The sequence below is a fragment of the Malus sylvestris genome, chromosome 7, assembly GCF_916048215.2.
Source record: "Malus sylvestris chromosome 7, drMalSylv7.2, whole genome shotgun sequence".
NCBI classification, from domain to species: domain Eukaryota; kingdom Viridiplantae; phylum Streptophyta; class Magnoliopsida; order Rosales; family Rosaceae; genus Malus; species Malus sylvestris.
Genome location: NC_062266.1, coordinates 3,506,058 through 3,526,798, shown reverse-complemented (window position 1 = coordinate 3,526,798; position 20,741 = coordinate 3,506,058). Strand labels below are relative to the sequence as shown.

Sequence of the window (20,741 nt, the reverse complement as noted above, 5' to 3'; positions counted from 1 at the left end):
TCATTGGGAAAATATTTGGGCAAAAGGGCTTGCTATTTGAAGCCCATTTGGTAGTCCAGGTCATCACTGTTCACAAAGCCCATCACATGCAAAAAAATAAATTAAATTGTGGCTGGATTTAATTCCATGTAACGTGATACACTATTTATGCACTGGCGCATAATAAAAAGCCTAGATTTGAAATTCCTTAGATCAAACGGTTGTAGGCATTATGATTAGTTTTATAAATTATTGAAAAATTATTCTTCTTTTTTCCCAAAAACTATAAAAAGTTGCAATTTTAACATAAAAATATTAAGTTCAACCATATTCATTAGACATGGCATTCCAAGCATCTAAACCTTATAAGGTACCAACCTAAGCTGTTCGTCAATATATAAACTTTCAAAATTAAAAACGTCCAAAGTTTAAATCTTTCCTCCTCGACTGAAACTCCAAAGGCTAATTTTTGTACAACAAATTGTAAATTTAGTATTTAATGTCAAAGCTATGGTGCATAACATTGTTACGTTATGGTGTTGTTTAAGTGTTTCTTAATGATAAATTAAAAATTATTATGGCCCCAAATTCGAAACCCCATTGTCATTGAAAAAATTTGCATTCAAAGTCGAGTATGATATTCGTCAAGTTGGCCATTGGGGTTTCCCCTATGGTTTAAGGCCGAAATTGGATCCTCTCCTGAGCCCATGGAGAGGATCCTCCTGACCAATGAATGTGGACCGTTGTATTTTTATCAAACAGCTACAAATAGGATATCATTTTAAAGTTATAATAATTATAGTCGTTTTATGAAAATCCAACAGCCCATATTCGTTGGTCAGGATGATCCTCTCCTTGGGCTTAGGAGAGGATCCAATTCCTTTAAGGCCCAACGCCATCTTGAAATGGTTAAACTTCAACTTGAAAATTTGGGAGTATAAACAGAAATTATGTTATAGCCTATCATTAATGGACTAAGATCCACTTTAGATTCTGTGTTCGGAGCTCACGGACCGAGAGATCTATGCCACTTAATTTTAGTCTTACAACCCACCTCTATTAGTCCATCTCACTAGCCCATTTCACTAAAATTCAAAAACTTAAATTGCTTGGATCTCTTTCTATCTCTTTCTTGAACTATTCAAATCTCTCGATCTGCGGACTCCAGACACAAAAATCCGGAGTGGATCTTATTCCATTATTAATGCACATAATTTTTGCTAGAGAAAATATATAGTTTGCACACTCAATTAGATTTAGTACAAGTATCACTACTATAATTTTCTCTTTTCACTAAACTAGTTCAAACCAAGCCTTTCATGCCTCTCCAACCCTAGTGCTTGCCTCTGTCTCCCCGGCTGAGTCTTTCCCTTGAACAATTTTGTACACAAAACTCATTGCAAACCAGACGTAAGCACACAAACTCAAAGCACTCAATCCTGCAAGTACCCAGTAGAAGTAATCGAGGTGTGAGCGGTTGAGATTGTCACCTAACCATTCTTCACCGGCCTTGGAGCTAATAGCCTGTACCACAGATATAACAGCACTGCTTATGAAGCTTCCAACTCCTATTATACTTAAATATGCAGCTGCTCCAAAACTTCTCATCGCCTCCGGCATTTGGTCGTAGAACAATTCCTGGAGTCCTACAATTGTGAATGTGTCTGATAAACCACAGATGAAGTATTGTGGGAGCAGCCACCACATTCTCATTGGCACTACTGCTTTAGGGTTGTCAATGATCCCATGTTGTTCAGCAACACTAACCCTTTTGGCTTCCACTAGGGCTGACACAACCATGTTGAGTATGGACAGGAATAGGCCAAAGCCGATTCTTTGCAGCACGGTTATGCCAGAGTGATGTTCCGTGAATTTTCGGGCCATTGGGACGAAAATCCGGTCATACATTGGCACAGTGATTAAGATTACAACGCCAACGAGGCTTCCAAGGGATGCTGGAGGAAGCAGAAAATGGGGTCCGATTGAGCGAATCATCGTTGAACCTTGCTTGGTGTAGTAGGTGTGGAGCTGGGATTGAACTGCACTGAACATTAAGCAACTCAACCATATGGGAATAAGACGCAGGACCAGCTTCACTTCTTCCACTTGTTTTAGAGAGCATAGTCTCCAAGGGTTCCTAACGTTGCTTGATGCATCAAGGTTGTCAATGATCATTGCCTTGTCCAAAAACCTGCGTTTTGGAATATACTTTTAAGCATGTTTGGTTTAGAAAATAAAAACCGTGTATATTAATGTTCATGATCAAATGGAAATAATTATATATATATGTATGTAAAACAAAACATGTAAATCCCTTTCTAATTTGAATAATAACATTGGCACTCTTAATTTAACTTATGACACCCCATTCCCGATAAAATGATCTTGTCAGTATCAGTTAAATGATATTTCTCTTATGTTTGGCTATAGCATTAACTTTCGAATTTAAAGTCACTTGGTCCATAAACATGAAAAATACTAAATAATAAGCTATACATAAATCGATATGCTTATATCATAAATAAAAACCAAACTCCATATTAAATACTAAATTTTTTAAACAACGATATTTTTTACACTAAGAAAATGATGGAATACTTAATAATTCTCATAAACTCATGATGACATATAGTGCAAGAAACTAAAGTTGGAATTCCAAAACTGCAAGCCTACAATAAACTCAATTATTTGTTCCCTCACTTGTATATGTGGTAAGTGCTTATAGTACACATGTAGCGATATATGAAACTTTATAGCCACCAAATTATAATGCAATTCAAATTTGTTAACTCAACTCTCATACCTTCTTAGTTATTCTCCAAAACTATTTAGCGACATAATTTCAATAAAAATTCACACAAATTCAAATATAGTGACATATGAGCTAGACAATGCGCCTATACAAATAGATACATCTAAATCAAAGATGTGATCTGCAACATGATCCAGTGCAGTTTTGAACTCTCACATCATCTTCTTTTATTTTATTTATTTTTCGATGTTACATCACCTTTTTAGGTTTTAGGTTCTTTCTCCACAACCATAAACGTTTCCAACACTTATCCCATGCACGTTGACCTTGTGTTTACTCATAAGTCCAACAATTAGGAAAACTTGGCAAAGCCTCCCACACTTGGGCATGCCTGCCAAGTGGACTGACTAATACCTGACCCAATTAAACCTTTTTTTGGTACGACTCAATTAATTAGAAATGGACAAAGTATAATCTTAGAAAAAATTTCTAAAAAGTGAGACTCTTCAAACATTTTCTTTCACTTCAGTTTTTTTGTACAATGCTTCATAATATTAGTACGAGAGTTAATGTTAAGATGTGAAATAACAGAAAGTTTATGAAAAGTCTCACTTTGAAAGAGTCTCTTTCTTATTTTTCATTCACAAAATCAATCAAAAAATTGTTGAAAAGTGACGTATACCTGAATTGTTTTGTCCGAGCCAAAGTCCTATTTCTCATTCACAAAATCAATCCAAATACTGTTGAAAAGTGACGTATACCTGAATTGTTTTGTCCGAGCCAAAGTCCTATGCTTGAGTTTACGAACCTCCATATTACTCCCACCACTCCTCTCATCATCCCCACAATACACATCCCAATCATGCGTCTCCTTCACGCGCCACTTCCGTGCCGCCGCCACAAACACCTGTGCCACCGCGGTAAAGGGGCTTCCGAGCGGAGCTTGCCTCCGGTACCTATTGATTCCAAGTAAAAATAAAAAGAGGCCGGCTGCCACAACCACGGTTAAAACGCCAAAGCCTACAACCCAGCTCACGTTGTCCTGCAGGATGATAGAAAAATTTAACAGATCTGAAGATTCCGATCCTTATCTTACAAAATGCATTAATTTTGAGGTTTGTTTTTGTCACGTAGCAGTAAACTACGAAATGACGAAACAAAATTCAATTAAAAGATGGTTTCAAATTTAATAATAAACAATTCAATTAAAATATGATATCTATAAAGTTTGACGATTAAAACATAATTAATAATGCAAAACATTTCAAGATTATGTGAGAACTGGGAATATAGTTTGAGAACTATCTGTCACCTGAATGTAGATCACCACAAGTGTGGCAACGGTGGCAGCAACGACTATCGCTAAATACCACCAGTTGAAGAATGAGCTCTTAGCCTTTTTCTCCTCTTCCGAGTCCTCATCGAACTGATCTGCGGCGAAGGTTTGGACACAAGGCTTGTGCCCGCCTTCGCCAACTGCTAAAATGTACAGAGCAACGAAGAACACTGCTTCGCGATAGTGCCGAGGAATAACGGAGACAGATAAGCATAGTAGAAGCATTCCCTTTACATGTGACAAAACAGCATTAGCTAGCCAGAGCACATTAATTTAGTTTATATACAGGAGATATTAGATTCTCATCCTTATTTTTTCTACTCCATTGATTAAAATTTTATTCCTTTTCAAAATTTGATCAAAGTTATTTGGTTTTAATAAACGCCATTAATTATTCAAAAACGAATATTTACATGTCAAGATAATTAAGTTTTATTTTTGAATATATTTATTTAGTGTTAGAAATGTTACATTTGATATATTATATTTATGGCTAAACTTTTTATCATATACTTCTATTTCTAATTTGTACCCATTTCTAATTTGCAACCATTTTTTAAATTGTACCAATTTTCTTTTAAATTTTAATTTGTACCCATATATTAATTTATTTTTGTCCCTTATTTTTTAAACTTTTATTTGTACTCATAATTTTTTTAACCTTTTATTTGTACCCATAATTTATTTATAATATACCCATTTTTTTTTTACAAATGTATCACTTTGTTACATGTAAAATGTATCCTTATTTTTTTTTGTAAGTACCATTTTTAATGTAAAATTTATTTATTTTTTAATCTAAAATGTACCATTGTTTTTTTTAACATAAAATGTACCCATTGTTTTCTATATAAAATGTACCCACGTTTTTTTATGTAAATGTGCCAATTTTTTTTATATAAAATGTAGCCAAATTTTATTATACAAATGTACTCATTTTATAAAAATAAAATAAAATCCTTTTTTTTTTATAATCTAGAATGAACCCATAAGCAGTTTTGAATAATTAAATTGGTAATGTAAATGAAAGTAAAAAAAAAACGGTTGAGTCTTTATTTGTATTATTGCATCTCTATTATTATTATATCATTTATGTAGTAGAAGAGGGATTTCAATCAAAAATCTAAAATGCATAAAGTTTGAGTCTATAACCGTTAGAGACCGCAACTAAATCATCCCTTACATATATGATAAGGCTAACCCTGGAAAAAAATTACCATCAAATAAATGGAGGACGAGAAAATGATGGTCACGAAGCGGCCGAGGTAGGAGTCGGCCACCACAGCGCCAACTAAAGGGAAGAGTGACGACACGCCGATCCACATGTTTACGTTCTTTGCCGCCGTGGCTGTGGCCTGGTGAAGATCCTTTGTAAGATACATGATGAGGTTGCCAGACACGCCATAGAAAGCAAATCTCTCTGCTATCTCTACAACTGCACATTAATTAGATATAAATATTTCAGAAAATCACATGACCGAAACAAAACAAAAAAACAATTAAATCAGTAATTTAATTAGTTAGAACTTTTTTCAGGGAAAAAAAATTATAACAAATTAAAGGGTTACAGATGACAAAAATGGCGGCGTTCCAGCCACCCCTAGAGGGTTTGTGGCGGCTGCTGGCGGAGGGGTTGTTGCTGGATAACTGCATCTGGTGGCCATTTTCTGTCATGGCGTCTTTGGGGAAAGTGATGGTGTAGGGAGCTGGACTGATGGAGGTCGGTATAAAACGTTTGGGAAGTGTCTCGATGAAATGCTTCCGAGTGTTTTATGGGTCCTTTATATAGACAAGAAAAGTCCCAAAAGCAATGACAACTTGGGAACTTTGGTACATGTCACTGTATAGTCATGAGCAGTCTCTCATACATCATACATCTACCATCTTTTAAACGATAGCAATAGCACACAAATAACTAGAAAATCCATTACGATTGAGTTGTATTTTTTTTCACTTGTAAATAAGAGGTCTTAAATTTGAATTTCAAAAATGATTCACAACCAATTTATTCCTCACTACCCTTGGTATAAATGTACCAGTGTGTGTATATATATATATACACAACACTTCGTCGTAAATACTTTAAAGGGGGCGGATCCGTGACAACACTTTTTTTACATAACTTTTGATACACATTTTTATGGGGCCCACTCCGTAATGTATTTTAATGATTTGAACCATCTATCTTTTAGAATGTCATTCATAGATCATGTTTGCAAAAAATTAGACAAATCCAAAATCATTAAGACATTCGTTTGTAGTGAAGAAACTCTAAACTCTTAATCCAACAGTTATATGATTTCAAATTTTGGTGATTTTTAGTAAACATAATCCTTTAGGAAAGACCTAAAAGATAGGCAGTTTAAATCGTTGAAAAACATTACGAAATGGACCTTACAAAACGTATGTGGACATTTTTGTAGAAAAGTAGTGTTAAAAATCAATCCCCTACTTTTAATGTATTAATTTGAAGTGCAAAACGATAAATCAGGAATGTGATAACAAATGCCTCTATATATAGTTGTTTATGCTCTTGGTATTGCCTATATAAGGAAAAAAATCTCTCTTATTGGGTTGGTGATATTTAATTGGCATATTATATTAACATTCTACAAATTGTTGAATAAATCCCACATATTTAATACACCTTATATTTACTTTTTCTATTAAAAATTATCTTAATACACCCCCACATACTTCCTCATAATACCCTCACACCCCACATTCCTAATATACACCTTACATTTTATTTACATCCCATATTTTATATACACCCCACATTTTTCAAATCTTATAAAGCTTTTAATTTGGACAAAAAATGCCAACTAAAATTTTGACAAAAGATGCTGCATGGGATATAAAGCATATGTGGGTTGTTTTCAATTTCACTATTAAAACCCATGTCGTCCATTTTTAATATTTGGTGATAATTTTAGGTGTTTAATTCTTCATGTAATCCCTGTGATCCCTAAAAGATGAATACGAACATAGAAGCTTGAATAACGCATCAAAAGCAAGATTACATAATTATCGATGTCATTAAAATCGCTAAAACAATAAATACTATGAAGTCTTACCTCATGTGAAGCTTCTAAAACATCGATTTTGTGTTTCATTCGTCAAAAATAATTTTTCTTAATCAACATGTTTGTAGTTTCATTGATTAGAGATTTGTTCAACAATGGAGGGTCATAAGGGTTTTGATAGTTGAAGAAGATAAATAATACGTTAAAAGTGATTTTGGTGTATATAGAATTTTTTATTTTTTTAACCTAATAAAGTCAAAATTATCATTGCATACTAGGATAAATAAGTTATTTAATAGTAAATTTTAATGTGGGGTGCATTCAACATTTTGTGGGGTGCTAATATAAAAAGCCTATTTAATTAAATGTCTAATTTAGGTTAACAACTTCTAACATTGATTAAAATTCTCTTATTCTTGCTGGTCTTTTTGTTTGGTATGTAAATTTGTGTTAGTCGACACCATGCATAAATTTCATTGAAAGTGGAAGAAAAAAAAAAAGAATAGTATTGGTAAATTTGGATGACCTCAAATGAACTAATTAAGTTATGTATTGTGAGGAATTGTCAAAGATAATAATTAGTGTTAGGGTTACCATTTTCTTCCAACTTTATAAAACTCCACAGTGGAGTTTGGTAGTCGGTGTTCCCTGCAATTTCACATCGATCGAGTGCGTCCACCAGTCTATAAGATATACAAAAAATAATAATAATTAATGATGGGATTATGCATGAGAACCTCACTAATTAAGGTGATAATATGAGAAGGAGTTTGAATTGACGGGACCGCACACACAAGTGGTGTGTGGTGCTTATGTCTCATAATATGATTCCATGATTCGAATCTTTCAATATCTTAATTTTCCCTTCATCAGTCATTGATTTTATAAAGAATATTAGGGGGTGTATTGTATATGAGTTTGATGAACTTTTATACCCTCAAATGTTGATGTATTCAATATAAACGTCTAAAGAGGCAATAAAAGTCACTATGTATTGAATACAGACTTTTTTTTAGTACATCAATATTTTTAAACTAGGGGAGAGGGAGTTTGGCGAAGCCACATAATGGGTAGCCTAATTTGGTATTGAATTCGTTATCCATGAGATTCGAACCTAAGACCTCTCGTTTATAAGTAAAGAGGAATACCACCAGACCGTAGTACTGGGTAACAAATACAAACTTTTTATGTTTTCTAAAAAGTCTTTGAAATTCTTGTGGTATTCAACTTTGCTTTTTGTGAGTCTATGAATATCCATGTGTATTCAAAATTTCATTAATTTTAACACTATGTTTGGATGAGAGAAATAAGCTTGAAATTTGGGTAAAAGTCAAAATTTGTAAATTGACATGCACAAATTCCCTTGTTTGGATTCATAAACATAGAAATTTAGAATTTCCGCATGGAAAAAAACTTGAAATTTGGGACCTCAAATTCCCAAGTTTAAATTTCATGTAAATAGGTGTCATTTCCCAATTTCTATGATTGAGAGTTTAAAAATAACAAATTCCGTATTCAATTCCATTGTTCTTTTAGGTTAACCAAACAAGAAAATGTATAAATTCTAGAAAATAAAATCTCATCATTTCAATTTCCGTCATTTTAAAATTCCTTAGTAATTTTAAATTTCTTCATCCAAACATAGTCTAAAGGATTTGAAACATCATGAATTTGGATGGATTTTGATTCTTTTATAGTAAGATTTTGAATTGTTTCTCCCACTTATGATGATATACTTCACCACCCACCATAATCCAATGACCATCACAACCACCACTCACCACCATCTTACCATGACCATCCCCTCCCCTACGCCCACCATTTGTCGTCGTCATCACCACCACCATGACCGCTACCTCTATTACTAAAACCTTATATACCTTACCCATCCTCACCACAACTGCCATTGCCACCTCCACCACTTCCACAACCTCTTACGGCCGCCACCCCCTACCATGACCACCACTAACACCATTATCACCATGACTGCCAACTCTACCATCACCATCACCACTGTCCCTACCCCTAACTCCACCACCCCAACACCATGGAGCCACCACAATCACCAACTATTACTACCGTCACCAAAGACAACCTCTACTACCATCATTTTGCCAACAATCACCATGTGGTATTTCCGCCACCATCTCATATATATGATCGTCATATGATCAAGTTCATGATCATAATCACCGTTTCAAATAATGAAAATTTGAAAACATAAATGCATATTAATATATTGATCATTAAAATGTTAATGACAAATCGCATAATTTTATTAAAATTTATGATAAAAGTCTCTTAAAAATCCATTAACCGAAAAGAAAAAACCCCCTCCGATAATCCATGTAGAATTCAATAAATCCACTGAATTCTATGGAAGCCAAGTAAACTCTCTCAAAACCTTGTGTTTAACTCTATGAAACTCCATCAAACTCTATATATAATACACCTCCCACAGTAGGCCTGGAAAAGTGAGTGGGGTACCAATATATTAAACTCATATAGAAATCACATTCCTACCGTGGGCCAGAAAAGTTAAGTGTGATACTAATATACTGAGCTCATGGGTTCAATATATCAAACTATTTTTGTAAAAAATAGTATGACTCACACGTACGTACTGACTCACACTAGTATAGCTTAGTGTTTCAAACTCAATCTACCTAATTCTTAGATATAGGCGTCACACTCATTCAAACTACTGTGGAAGACCTTAGTTATACACTGAGTGTGGACTTAACCATGTTTGCTTAACAATAATGGGAAAAGGAAGAAATTGGAGAATTTAAAAAATAAGGAAAGTGAGGAGGGAATCAGACCTAGTCCTTGCAATCGATCTAATCTTTGACTTTTAAGTACGTATTTGATTACAAATTTCAAAGAAAAACTTACACTTTTTAGATGTAAGTAAATACAGAGATTTCAAGAATCAAAACAAATTCAATTCCTATTCCTTATAAGTAAATATGGTGTTATGTTTCAAAAGAGGAGCCACAACTATATTCTTAAGTTAATTCCTCATTAGATTTACCTTCACCAAAGTTTGTTTGTTTTTTGTTTTGCCTCTATCATTCAAGGTGTTACTCTAGTACATTTATATGCATTGTTGAATAATTCGAATGAGAAGTTCAAAAATTTCATGTTTATCAAGGGCATGACAAGGACATAAATGGCATCAAGTTTTCTTGCAACCATCCACACGAAACCAATATGTAGGACGGTCACGCTAGATACTCAAAATGATGTCATATGAACTCAAAACTTGTTTATGCTTAAGTTGGAAAGAGTCCATGGACCTAGAGGTTAATTGGTCCAAGACTCCAAGTAGTGAAAGTGAGTGGGAAAATGACATAGAATTATATATGTTGAGTAAGGGTTCAATTCTCTTCTTCTTTTAACACATTGCGTGCTAAGTTCAATTTGTTCTTTCTCGGCTTAGTCTAAAATAGAATGATAATAATCGTTTTTAACAAGAAAAAAAAAATTAGTTTTCTTCCGTGGTAAGGAAAACACAAAAAATATTTCAACTTTAATTGAAAATAAAATTGAGATGTTACTTGCTTTATTACGAAATATATAAGCTATTGATATTTTTCTATTGAAAGGATGATAATGGATTAGCGAGTCAAACTACGTATAAGGTTTGGTCATCGGACTACAATAGTAATAATTTTACTCTCTAAACCTGCACAAGGTGGAAAGAAAGAAATAATACCCCTAGATTAGCCATCAACTACAAATAGGCTACTTCCTTTCGGTCCAAAATGATTAAAAATGTTAACTCCCTGATAGAACGACCTCGGTCCTCCATCTCCAAAATTTATTAAATAAAAAAAATGAAAATAAAAGAATACAAATGCATTATGCTAGCATACTGATGCAGCGAGACATTGACACCGAAAAATTTCTTCATACAAATATATTTTCTTTAATCATCAGAATAGATGAACATTCGAACTTAAAATCTCATCTAATCCTAGAACGAGAAATATCACCACCACGAAGAGCTAATTGATTTCTTAAGGAAAGACATAAAATAGTGCATCTGTACTTGCACAACTTTGAATCCGGACCATATTATATAGCTAAGTGCGTCTTTTGTCAAATCGATTTGACTCGGTTCCACTACCCTCCCCTGCCATTCCCATGTTTTCAAGTAATGAGGAGGAGGTGTTCCCTTTTTTCTAATTTAGCCAAGTGTACTATGTTTATATCGCCATAGAATATTTAAGGTTATATTACACCACAAATTGTAATTTAAGATTGTCTTGTTTATTATTTATTAAAGATTTTTTTTGTCAAAATAGTCATTGAGATTTGCTTTACTCATTACTTTGATTTTTTATATTTGAAATCAATAGAAGTGGTCATGAGTTTGTCCACCGTCAATCATTTTGGTCAGTCTTTGAAAAATTATGTTAAATAAGGACCAAATAACAAAAATAGCCTTAATGTAATGAACAATAGGTCAAAATGATTTGATAAAAATTGAGGGTATTTTTGTCATTTTATCTTTATTTAATTAAAAAATTTCTAGGAATGACCAAAATATTGATGGTGAATAAACTCAGGGACCACTTCTATTGATTTCAAATATCAGGAATCAAAGTGAGGAGTTATGCAAATCTTAGAGATCATTTTGACTAAAAAGCCTTTATTAAGAAATTATAATAGCATGTGAGATCTCTATCTTTTGGTATCTCTCTTCTTCGAATTCTCTCCTATGCACATGGGTCGTGAGTATGGATTGCGCATGACTCAGATAGCGGTGCTGACAATGATAGTAAACTGAATATAAGTATCAATGTTCTGGTAATGACACTAATACTCAATAAATATTTCATCAACATCTAATAGATATTGTAGGTATGACGTAAATATTTGGTACAAATACGTCAATATAACTTTGTCAAGATGACTTTGATTGTTATATATATCGTCAGCTGCTTCATTCACGTTACTTAGTCCATTTTTTTTTTCTGGAAAATCTCAAGGCACCACATTCACTGGGTGGAGAAGGGGCCATGCAATCCACTCGACCACTCTAGCTATTAGGGTTCTGTGTATCCGTTCCTCTTTTCTAGAGAATTATGACCAATTCCTTCCGGTACCGGACCCTCAAGAACAAAAAATAATAATAACAAAAAAGAAAGTAAACAAACTCATGTGTCACCCTACCTATAATTTTCTTTTGTCAAATTTACCCTACCTTTAATTAAAAGAACAAAAATGGTTCCACTTTGGCTTTTGTAATTAATAAACTTTACAAAGAACACTCCACACAAGTGATTACTTGCACAGAAGGTTGTGGAACCAAACTATGCATTTGGTCTGGTAGTAGTTGCCTTTATTTGGTTGGATTGGGTTTAATTCACATGAGGACGAGGAGGGTACATATTTGTAGTGAATTTGATATTTTGTGCTCACCAATTATGATGTATGATATAATTTTAAGATAATACCTGAGTACTGACCACTTAATGTGGCCCATAAGATTAATATTGCATATGTCAAGTAAAACTCTCACCATCTTTATTACCAAAAACACAATCAATCCATTTCTTCTCCGATGAGTCCACCTCCACTCCCTCTCTTCTCTGAATAGAAAGGCTACAGTCACGCATCTGGCACCATAAATCCAATTGGAATTATGGGACTAAATGACCCTTATTCTCCATCTTCATTTCTCGGTTCTACGGTCGACAAATCCACCTAGGGATTATCTGGTTATAAAAAAATTTCACAATTTCTTTGATTAGAAGTATTTCTTCGTGCCCAAGTCTTCAACTTCATATCATTTTGTTGATTTATTTATCTGGGTCAATTCCTTGGCTTGGAAATTTGGGGTGAACATCGTTTGGCGCCCACAGTGAGACCACCAGTGTATGGTTTGGGAAGACACAAATAAATTCGACAACTTGGAGCAAGATCACATGATGAAGAAACTATTCTAACAATGGTTGGAAACTGTTAATGCATTGGTGAGTTGGTGAGTTTTGTAGGGCCTAATCAAATGTGAAAACCAACTAACTTTTCTGACCAGCACCATGAACACTCCAGTATTTCATTATTCCATGAATTCTACATGTAAATAGCAACAAAATTCAAGCAATTAATAAAGCTTCATGAAAAAGGGTTTATTTATGTTCTCCACTTTATGAGGCCCAAATGAAGTCTCCAAGGAGTAATGTGCGGATAATATTTTTACTCACCACCTTTAAATAATGATGATACTCATCATCTTATTAATCATTATTAGATAAGTTTAAATTTCGAAATCTATGTAAGAAATAGACACAAATTTCAAATTTAAGGTCATACAATATTGATAAATAGGGTGATGAAACATTATCACCTTGACTGTGGTGAGCAAAAATACACCTATAATATGTGTGCATCAATCGCTTTCTTTGTCTGCTATCAATAACCGTTCATCCTCCACAAATTCCAGAAATCAGCATCCAAAACGATCGAGTTCGATGTAAGAGGGCAGCTTCTTCTTCTTCTTCTGGTCATATACAGAAAATGAAGGCCACGTGTTGACGATTCATTGGAAAAGGAAGGCAAGTATTCAAGTGACAAAGACGTACTTAGGTGATGTTACATTTAGTTTGAATGTTGGATTTTTTATCAAACATGGTCATGATAAACTGGACAGGTGCTAGTATAATAGCTTAGGTAGCATGTTAAAGTGCTCTTTTAACTGACTGCAATATATATGTGACAATAACAGATTTTTCATACACCAGTTATCCGCTAGTGTGCTCGGTATCTAGGCTCCTGGGTAGCTTTAGCTAGAAATAGTAAGCACTCAACAAATTCTCCCACTCTCACACACTTCAGTTTTGTACATGTGGGTTTTCAGTTGCTTTTTAAAATGAAAAAAAATTATAAAAGCATGCATTATTTCGAATAGTAATGCTATCTATATACCTATTTTTACTTTTCATATACTTCTCTCAATTCTTAGCATTTTGTCATGTATTGTTTTTCTCATATATGTAGTATTATACTTATTTTCCGTTAGATATTTCAAGAATATATTTATATACTTGCGTTGGTTGGAAAGTTGGGTATTTGTCCAACAGTTGCTTCTCTTCGAGTGAAGCATTGCAGCTATTAGTTTCAATAATATATATATTACTTGGTGTTGCATTGTTGAGCATGTGTACGTGCGAAAAATGATAGTACCGAAAGGTTGGATTTAATTCAACCTTGTACCTTTTGGTTGAATTGCAATTTTTAGTTAAAAGACATGTCTTTTGATAGTCAACACTAATAAGAAGGGTTGTATATCTTCAACTAAAATGAAAGGACTTGATAAACGGGTGCTTTAATGTCTATAAATACCTATTGTGGCATAATGTTTCACACACATTATTCAGAAATTTGTTGTCAACACTATTTCTTTGCTCTCTCTTCTCTCTCCATCACATTCATACAATTTCTTTCTAATTATTTCTAAGGGAATACAATTTGGTTTTGCTAATCGAATATTTCATACTTTGTTGTATCCTGAAAATGATTTGCCAAGAACCCTTTAGCAAATTCATTTGAGTGGGGCTAAATAACACTTTAAGGAAACGATTCAAGTCATACCTCAAAGTCAACCATCATTTTATTCTCTATATTTCTACCTCTACTCTAACAATCTTAAAGTGTTACTTTTGTCATGGAGAACAAGTTTGATAACATGGTTTTGAAGATTATCAATCAAGATGTCTACAAGCTAGACAAATGTGATGGATCAAATTTCACCCAATGGAAGGACAAGATGCATTTCATGCTTACTGTTTTAAATGTCATATATGTGTTGGACTCGAAATTAGAGCCTATTTGTGAACCGAGTGACAAAGATACCTGATAAAATAGTTGCCGATCGAAAGAAGCGTGAAGAAAATGAAATGGTATGTAGAGGACACATCTTGGGCACATTATCCGATCATTTATATGACTTGTACGCACACATTCAATCTCTAAAGGAAATTTGGGAAACACTTAAACACAAGTACACAACAGAGAAAAGAGGTATCGATAAATTATTAATGTTCAAATATTATGAGTTCACTATGTTTGTTGGAAGAGATATTCTTGTGATTGGATGTTCAAACTAAGTATTAATAATAAAGTGAATTCTTCTGCTTGTATTGTTGAATTTTCCTCTTATTTATGACATTTACATTTAGCACATGTAAATTTTAGATCTTTAAAATACATGCACACACTTGGTTTAATTGCTTGCAATGATGATTACAATGATAAATGTGAAACATGTATTCAAGCGAAAAATAACTAAGAAACCTTTTCCAACTGCTGAAAGAAATACAAATTTATTAGATTTAATACATTCTGACATATGTGAATTTAATGGTGTTTTAATAAGAGGAGGAAAAAGTTATTTTATCACATTTATAGATGATTGTTCTAAGTTCACTTATGTTTATTTATTGTCCAATAAAGATGAAGCTTTTGAGTGTTTTAAGCACTATAAGGATGAAGTTGAAAACCAAAAGGGAAGGAAAATTAAATGCCTTCATAGTGGTAGAGGTGGTGAATATTTTTCATATGTATTTGATATCTTTTGTGAAGAGCATGGTATTGTACATCAAAGAACTACACCCTATACACCACAATAAAATGGTTTGGCAGAAAGAAAAAATAGGACACTCACTGAAATGATTAATTATATGATGATTAATGCTAATACTCCTAAACATTTATGGGAAGAAGCATTGTTTACTGCATGCCATATACGCAATAGAATTACATTTACGAAGATACATGTGTCACCATATGAAATTTGGAAAGTAAGAAAACCAAATTTGTCATATTTGAGATTATGGGGTTGTGTAGCTTTTTACAAGGCATTGGACCGTAAGAGATCCAAGTTGGGTCCAAGAGGAATTAAAAGCATATTTGTAGGATATGCAGAAAATTCAAATGCATATAGGTTGCTTAATTTAGACTCAAATACAATAGTTGAGTCTAGAGATGTCGAATTTATTAAAAAATAAATTTTATAACGACTACTCAATGTTTGGAAAAGAGAATGATCAAATATCTTTCTCTATCCAGCTACTAGTCATTCTCAAGGTGAGAAAAGAAAACATTCTAAAGCTGTTAATGAACCAAGGAAAAACCAAAGAGTAAGAAAAGAAAAGACTCTAGGCTCTGATTTTATTTCGTGTCAACCTATTGTATTTTTAGTTGAGGACAATAGAAAAAATGTTCTTAAAAAATACCCATATTGCTGAATGTTGAGGATGATCCTAAAAGTCTAAGCGAATCAATGACTTCAAGAGATGCAACCTTTTGAAAAGAGGTTATAGATGATGAATTTGACTCATTAAGATCTAATCAGACATGAGTTTTAATAGACTTGCCCCAAGGAACAAAAGCAATAGGTTGTAAGTGGGTGTTTAGAAGAAAATACAATACAGATAAGTCTATTTAGACATTGAAAGCCAAGTGATAGGATTAAAAGCACACCACAAAGTAGCACACAAATGTCCTATTGATTTTCCTTATTAACACTAAGATTCATCAATTGTAGCATATGAAAATAAGGGTCTTTCCCGCAGAAGATTGTTTTATCTAACTACTTAAAATGTCACAAAAACTGGGTTGCTGTCTCTACTGACCAGCCACCGAAAAATAATTATTATACCGACTTTACACTTATCTAAAGTCTACAAAATTTTATATGAAGACACTAGACACACAAAGGTACACTTGCACAAATGTTCGAGATTTGTTTTCTTTTTCTTTTTCCTTTTTTGGGAGTTGATTTGCTATTTAAATTAAATCGAACACAAAAAGGACAGAAACAAATTTTAAGTAGTTCACAAATTAAGAAAAATGAGTTAGGGGAATTGCTATCCGCCACCAAATAATCATGCAAACATATTATGTTCCATTCAAATTCCTTTTATTTCCGGATGAAGATGCTCAAGTTGGCTCAATGTTAGAACTCAACCTGTTACTCTTTCTTATGTAGTATGTTAAGAGAATGACGTTTTCAACTTAACTTAGTCCCTAGCATGCAATCTAAAATGGCGTGTTCATAGATTTAACAAGTAGAAATCATTAAGAACGAAAAGAGTTTGAGTCACACAAGGCATCGTAAGTACTAGCGTTGTCTTACTTATCCTAGAAATTGGCTCACATGTTAATCGTAATTAACAAGTACTACTCTAGAACATATGTAGGTCCTCATTCGACAAGGGCAGGCACGCATATATTCATAGCGTTAGAATCTTAGATATGCTTACTACGTATGCATCCATAAAAAACATATAAAGAATTCATCAATGAGACAAGTAATGAACCAATTTTCATCCATTCATAAAAGTAATTCAAACCAAATGTCATAACAAACTTGCAATCATATTCGGGGCTTCAAAACAGCCCCTAACAACTAAAAATTTAGTTACACATAATCCTTAAGTTAAAACAAAAGATAGACATGAGTTTGAGAAGATAGAACCGAAAGAAATTGACTGAGGCCTCCTCCTCCTCTTTCCTTCCTTCCTCAACGCTGCTTTTAAACCAATTCTTGCTGCATAATTTTCTTCTCCTTAACTCACCCACTAATAGCCATTTAGTGATGACAATAAGTGAGAGGAAATGGTAAAACAATTGTAACTCTTTGGGTAGCCTTTATGCCAATTACTCCCTCCTAATCCTCATCTTTAATTCCATTCCCTTTTATATTTGAATAAGTGTCATCTGGCTTGTTCTTAGCTACATCAGTTTTGGCCGCTAGATTTATTGGGTTTATTGCTTTCATTGCAGTTACAAACTGCTCAGCCTCTTGGTAATCTTTAAGTGTTAAAACGACCATAACTTCTTCTAGACAAATGATATTAACAATCCATGAAATGCTCCAGAAAATAGACATATGTAGCTTTCCAAGAATATAAGGCTCATTCTCTAATTCATTATGAGCTGTCTGAAACTTGCTTCCAAAGTCAGCTAATCTGCATAAACAGTTTTGACGAATTTGTTACTTAAAATCATACTTGTGCTATTTTTCTTTTCTTTGCTTGACAAATCCTACAAAACACAAAAAACAAAGTAAATAGCTCAAAAATATAAGGAACTAACTAAGAAAAGACAAGTGAATTTGATGTAAAATATATATAAACATGAGTTTATCACCAAGCTAGTTGCCAAAGGTTTTAAGCAGAAAAAGGGAATAGACTATTTCGATACATATGAACTAGTAGCTAGGCTCACATCAATTATAATATTGTTTGCACATCTTTATATAATTTGCATGTGCATCAAATGAATGTGAAAACATCATTTTTAAATGGTGATTTGGATGAAGAAGTCTACATGGAACAACTAGAATGGTTTGTTCTCCCTGGGAATGAAAAGAAAGTTTGTAAATTAGTAAAGTCGTTATATGGATTAAAGCAAGCACCAAAACAATGGCATGCAAAGTTTGATTTTGTCATTTTATCATATGAATTTAGACATAACAGTGCTGATAAATGCATATACTCTAAATTCACAAATGATTATGGTGTTGCTATACGTTTATATTTTGACGACTTGCTAATTTTTGGTACAAACATGAAAGGTGTATCTGAAACTAAAGAGTATCTAAAATCAAAATTTAAGATGAAGGACTTGAATGAAGTAGATACTATCTTGGGAATTAAAGTAAAGAAGCATAGTAGGGGTTACGCTTTGTGTCAGTCACATTATATAGAAAAATTGCTCATTAAGTTAAGCATTTACAAATAAAATAAGCAAATACCTCTTATGACCCTATTGAAATTTTGCTTATAATAATTCTGGTAGGTTCGTTGCACAATTTGAATATGCTAGTGTAATCGGAAGTTTAATACATGTCATGCATTGTACTAGGCCAGATATCAAATTTGCAGTAAGCAAACTTTCTAGATACACTAATCATCCTGGTACTGCTCATTGGAAAGCAATAAATAAAATTTTTTGTTATCTTAAAAGAACTATTAACCTGAGTTTAACTTACTATGAATTTCCAGCAGTACTTGAAGGATATTCATATACAAGTTGGATAACAAGTGCTAATGATAATAAGTCTACATCATGGTGGATTTTTACAATTGTCGGAGGAGCAATTTCTTGGGCTTCGAAGAAGCAAACATGTATAGCATATTCAACTATGGAATCTGAATTTATAGCATTAACGGTAACAGGTAAAGAAGCGTAATGAATTACAAATTTGTTATTGGAAATAGAGTTGTGGCCACAACCAATGCCATTCATTCCTTTATACTGTGATAGTGAGACTACTTTGTCTAGAGCATACAATAAGGTATACAATGGAAAGTCTACACATATTAGCTTGAGACATGAATATGTCAAACAATTAATAACTGATGGAGTTATTAATATTATTTATGTTAAATCAAGTAATAACTTGGTGGATCTATTAACAAAAGCATTTTCACTAGGAAAAAAAACACTTTGCGCGACGTAGGTAGTTTCGCGCAAAGTAAAAAATCGTTGCCTAAGGTTTTGCGCGACGCAACCTTCGTCGCGCCAAGGCAGTAACGGTAGGGTTTACGCGACGCACACCCTACCATGCGTCGCGCAAAGACACTTTGCGCGACACACGTCCTATGTCGCGCAAAGTGGCTTTGCGTGACACACATCCTACCGTGTGTCGTGCAAAGCAAGATGTGCGTCGCGCAAAGTGGGGGTGTAGTTTTGGCCAAATTTTTTTTTAATTTTTGATAAATATTGTAATTAAATTCTAAAGAATAATTAATTAACCAAACAAAAGTATTTAATTATAAAATATATGAAAATGTACATACAAGATGTCCAAACAAAAAAGAAAAAACTACAAGTGAACTAAGTTTAATACATTGGGCTACTAGGTATCGGTAGGGCGAGGTGGCAATGAGGTCGAAGGTGGAGCAAGATGAGGTGTTGGTAGCAAGATTTGGAGGTCGGACATCTGTATAGTTGTACAAGGTCTTTCACCGTCTCGGCATAGGTCCTCATCTCCTCGCCTTGGGCCATTAGATGCGCCCTCATTTGCTCTTCCGAAACTGATGACGTCGATGGGACGGGCACCTGGGACGTCGTAGAAGTAGCCTTAGCAAGGGGTGTAGGCTCCCCAATCAATGGAGCACTCACGACTGGAGCAGTAGATGCTAATAATGCGGGAGGCGCATTGGTCACACTCCGACGACGAGTGATCAACTGCGACATCTATACACTTTTTGAACTATAAAAATATAACATTAGAAACTAATCATTTCTTGCATTTGAAACTTGAAGAAAAAAGCAAAGAAAACTAAACAAATAAACCATGTGTGAAAAAAGCAAAGAAAACTGAACAAACATTAACCAAAGATTGAAAAGTGTAATGAATCCAAGGCGGCACGATTGATTAAAAAGAGTCAAACCTAAAAAGAGTTAACTTGTGACACCTTGATGCTTCACTGTTACATATACCCCACATAACTACCAAGTGACAGAAGCATGTTTTTACCCCCCCACAAGTGACAAGGACGCCCCACCAAATTCCAGAAGAATTTGCAAATTATGACTCGGATTTAGAGTCGATGAAATGGAAAATGGAAAATGCAAAAACCAAAGAGATAGAGTAATGAACAATTCTTTTGCATAAAACAAATCA

The 20,741-nt window shown here is 33.8% G+C and overlaps 1 protein-coding gene across 1 annotated transcript; it reads right to left on the bottom strand.

Moving 5' to 3' along the window:
- Positions 1-1,127: 1,127 nt before the first annotated feature.
- On the bottom strand, positions 1,128-5,832 carry LOC126629773 (protein NRT1/ PTR FAMILY 5.4). Its single transcript, XM_050299889.1, has 5 exons — positions 5,636-5,832; positions 5,285-5,502; positions 4,044-4,295; positions 3,493-3,773; positions 1,128-2,170 (listed from the first exon to the last, which is right to left on the bottom strand). Exons 1-5 carry the CDS (start codon positions 5,739-5,741, stop codon positions 1,297-1,299), a joined length of 1,731 nt encoding a protein of 576 aa, XP_050155846.1. The 5' UTR covers positions 5,742-5,832; the 3' UTR covers positions 1,128-1,296.
- Positions 5,833-20,741: the final 14,909 nt, after the last annotated feature.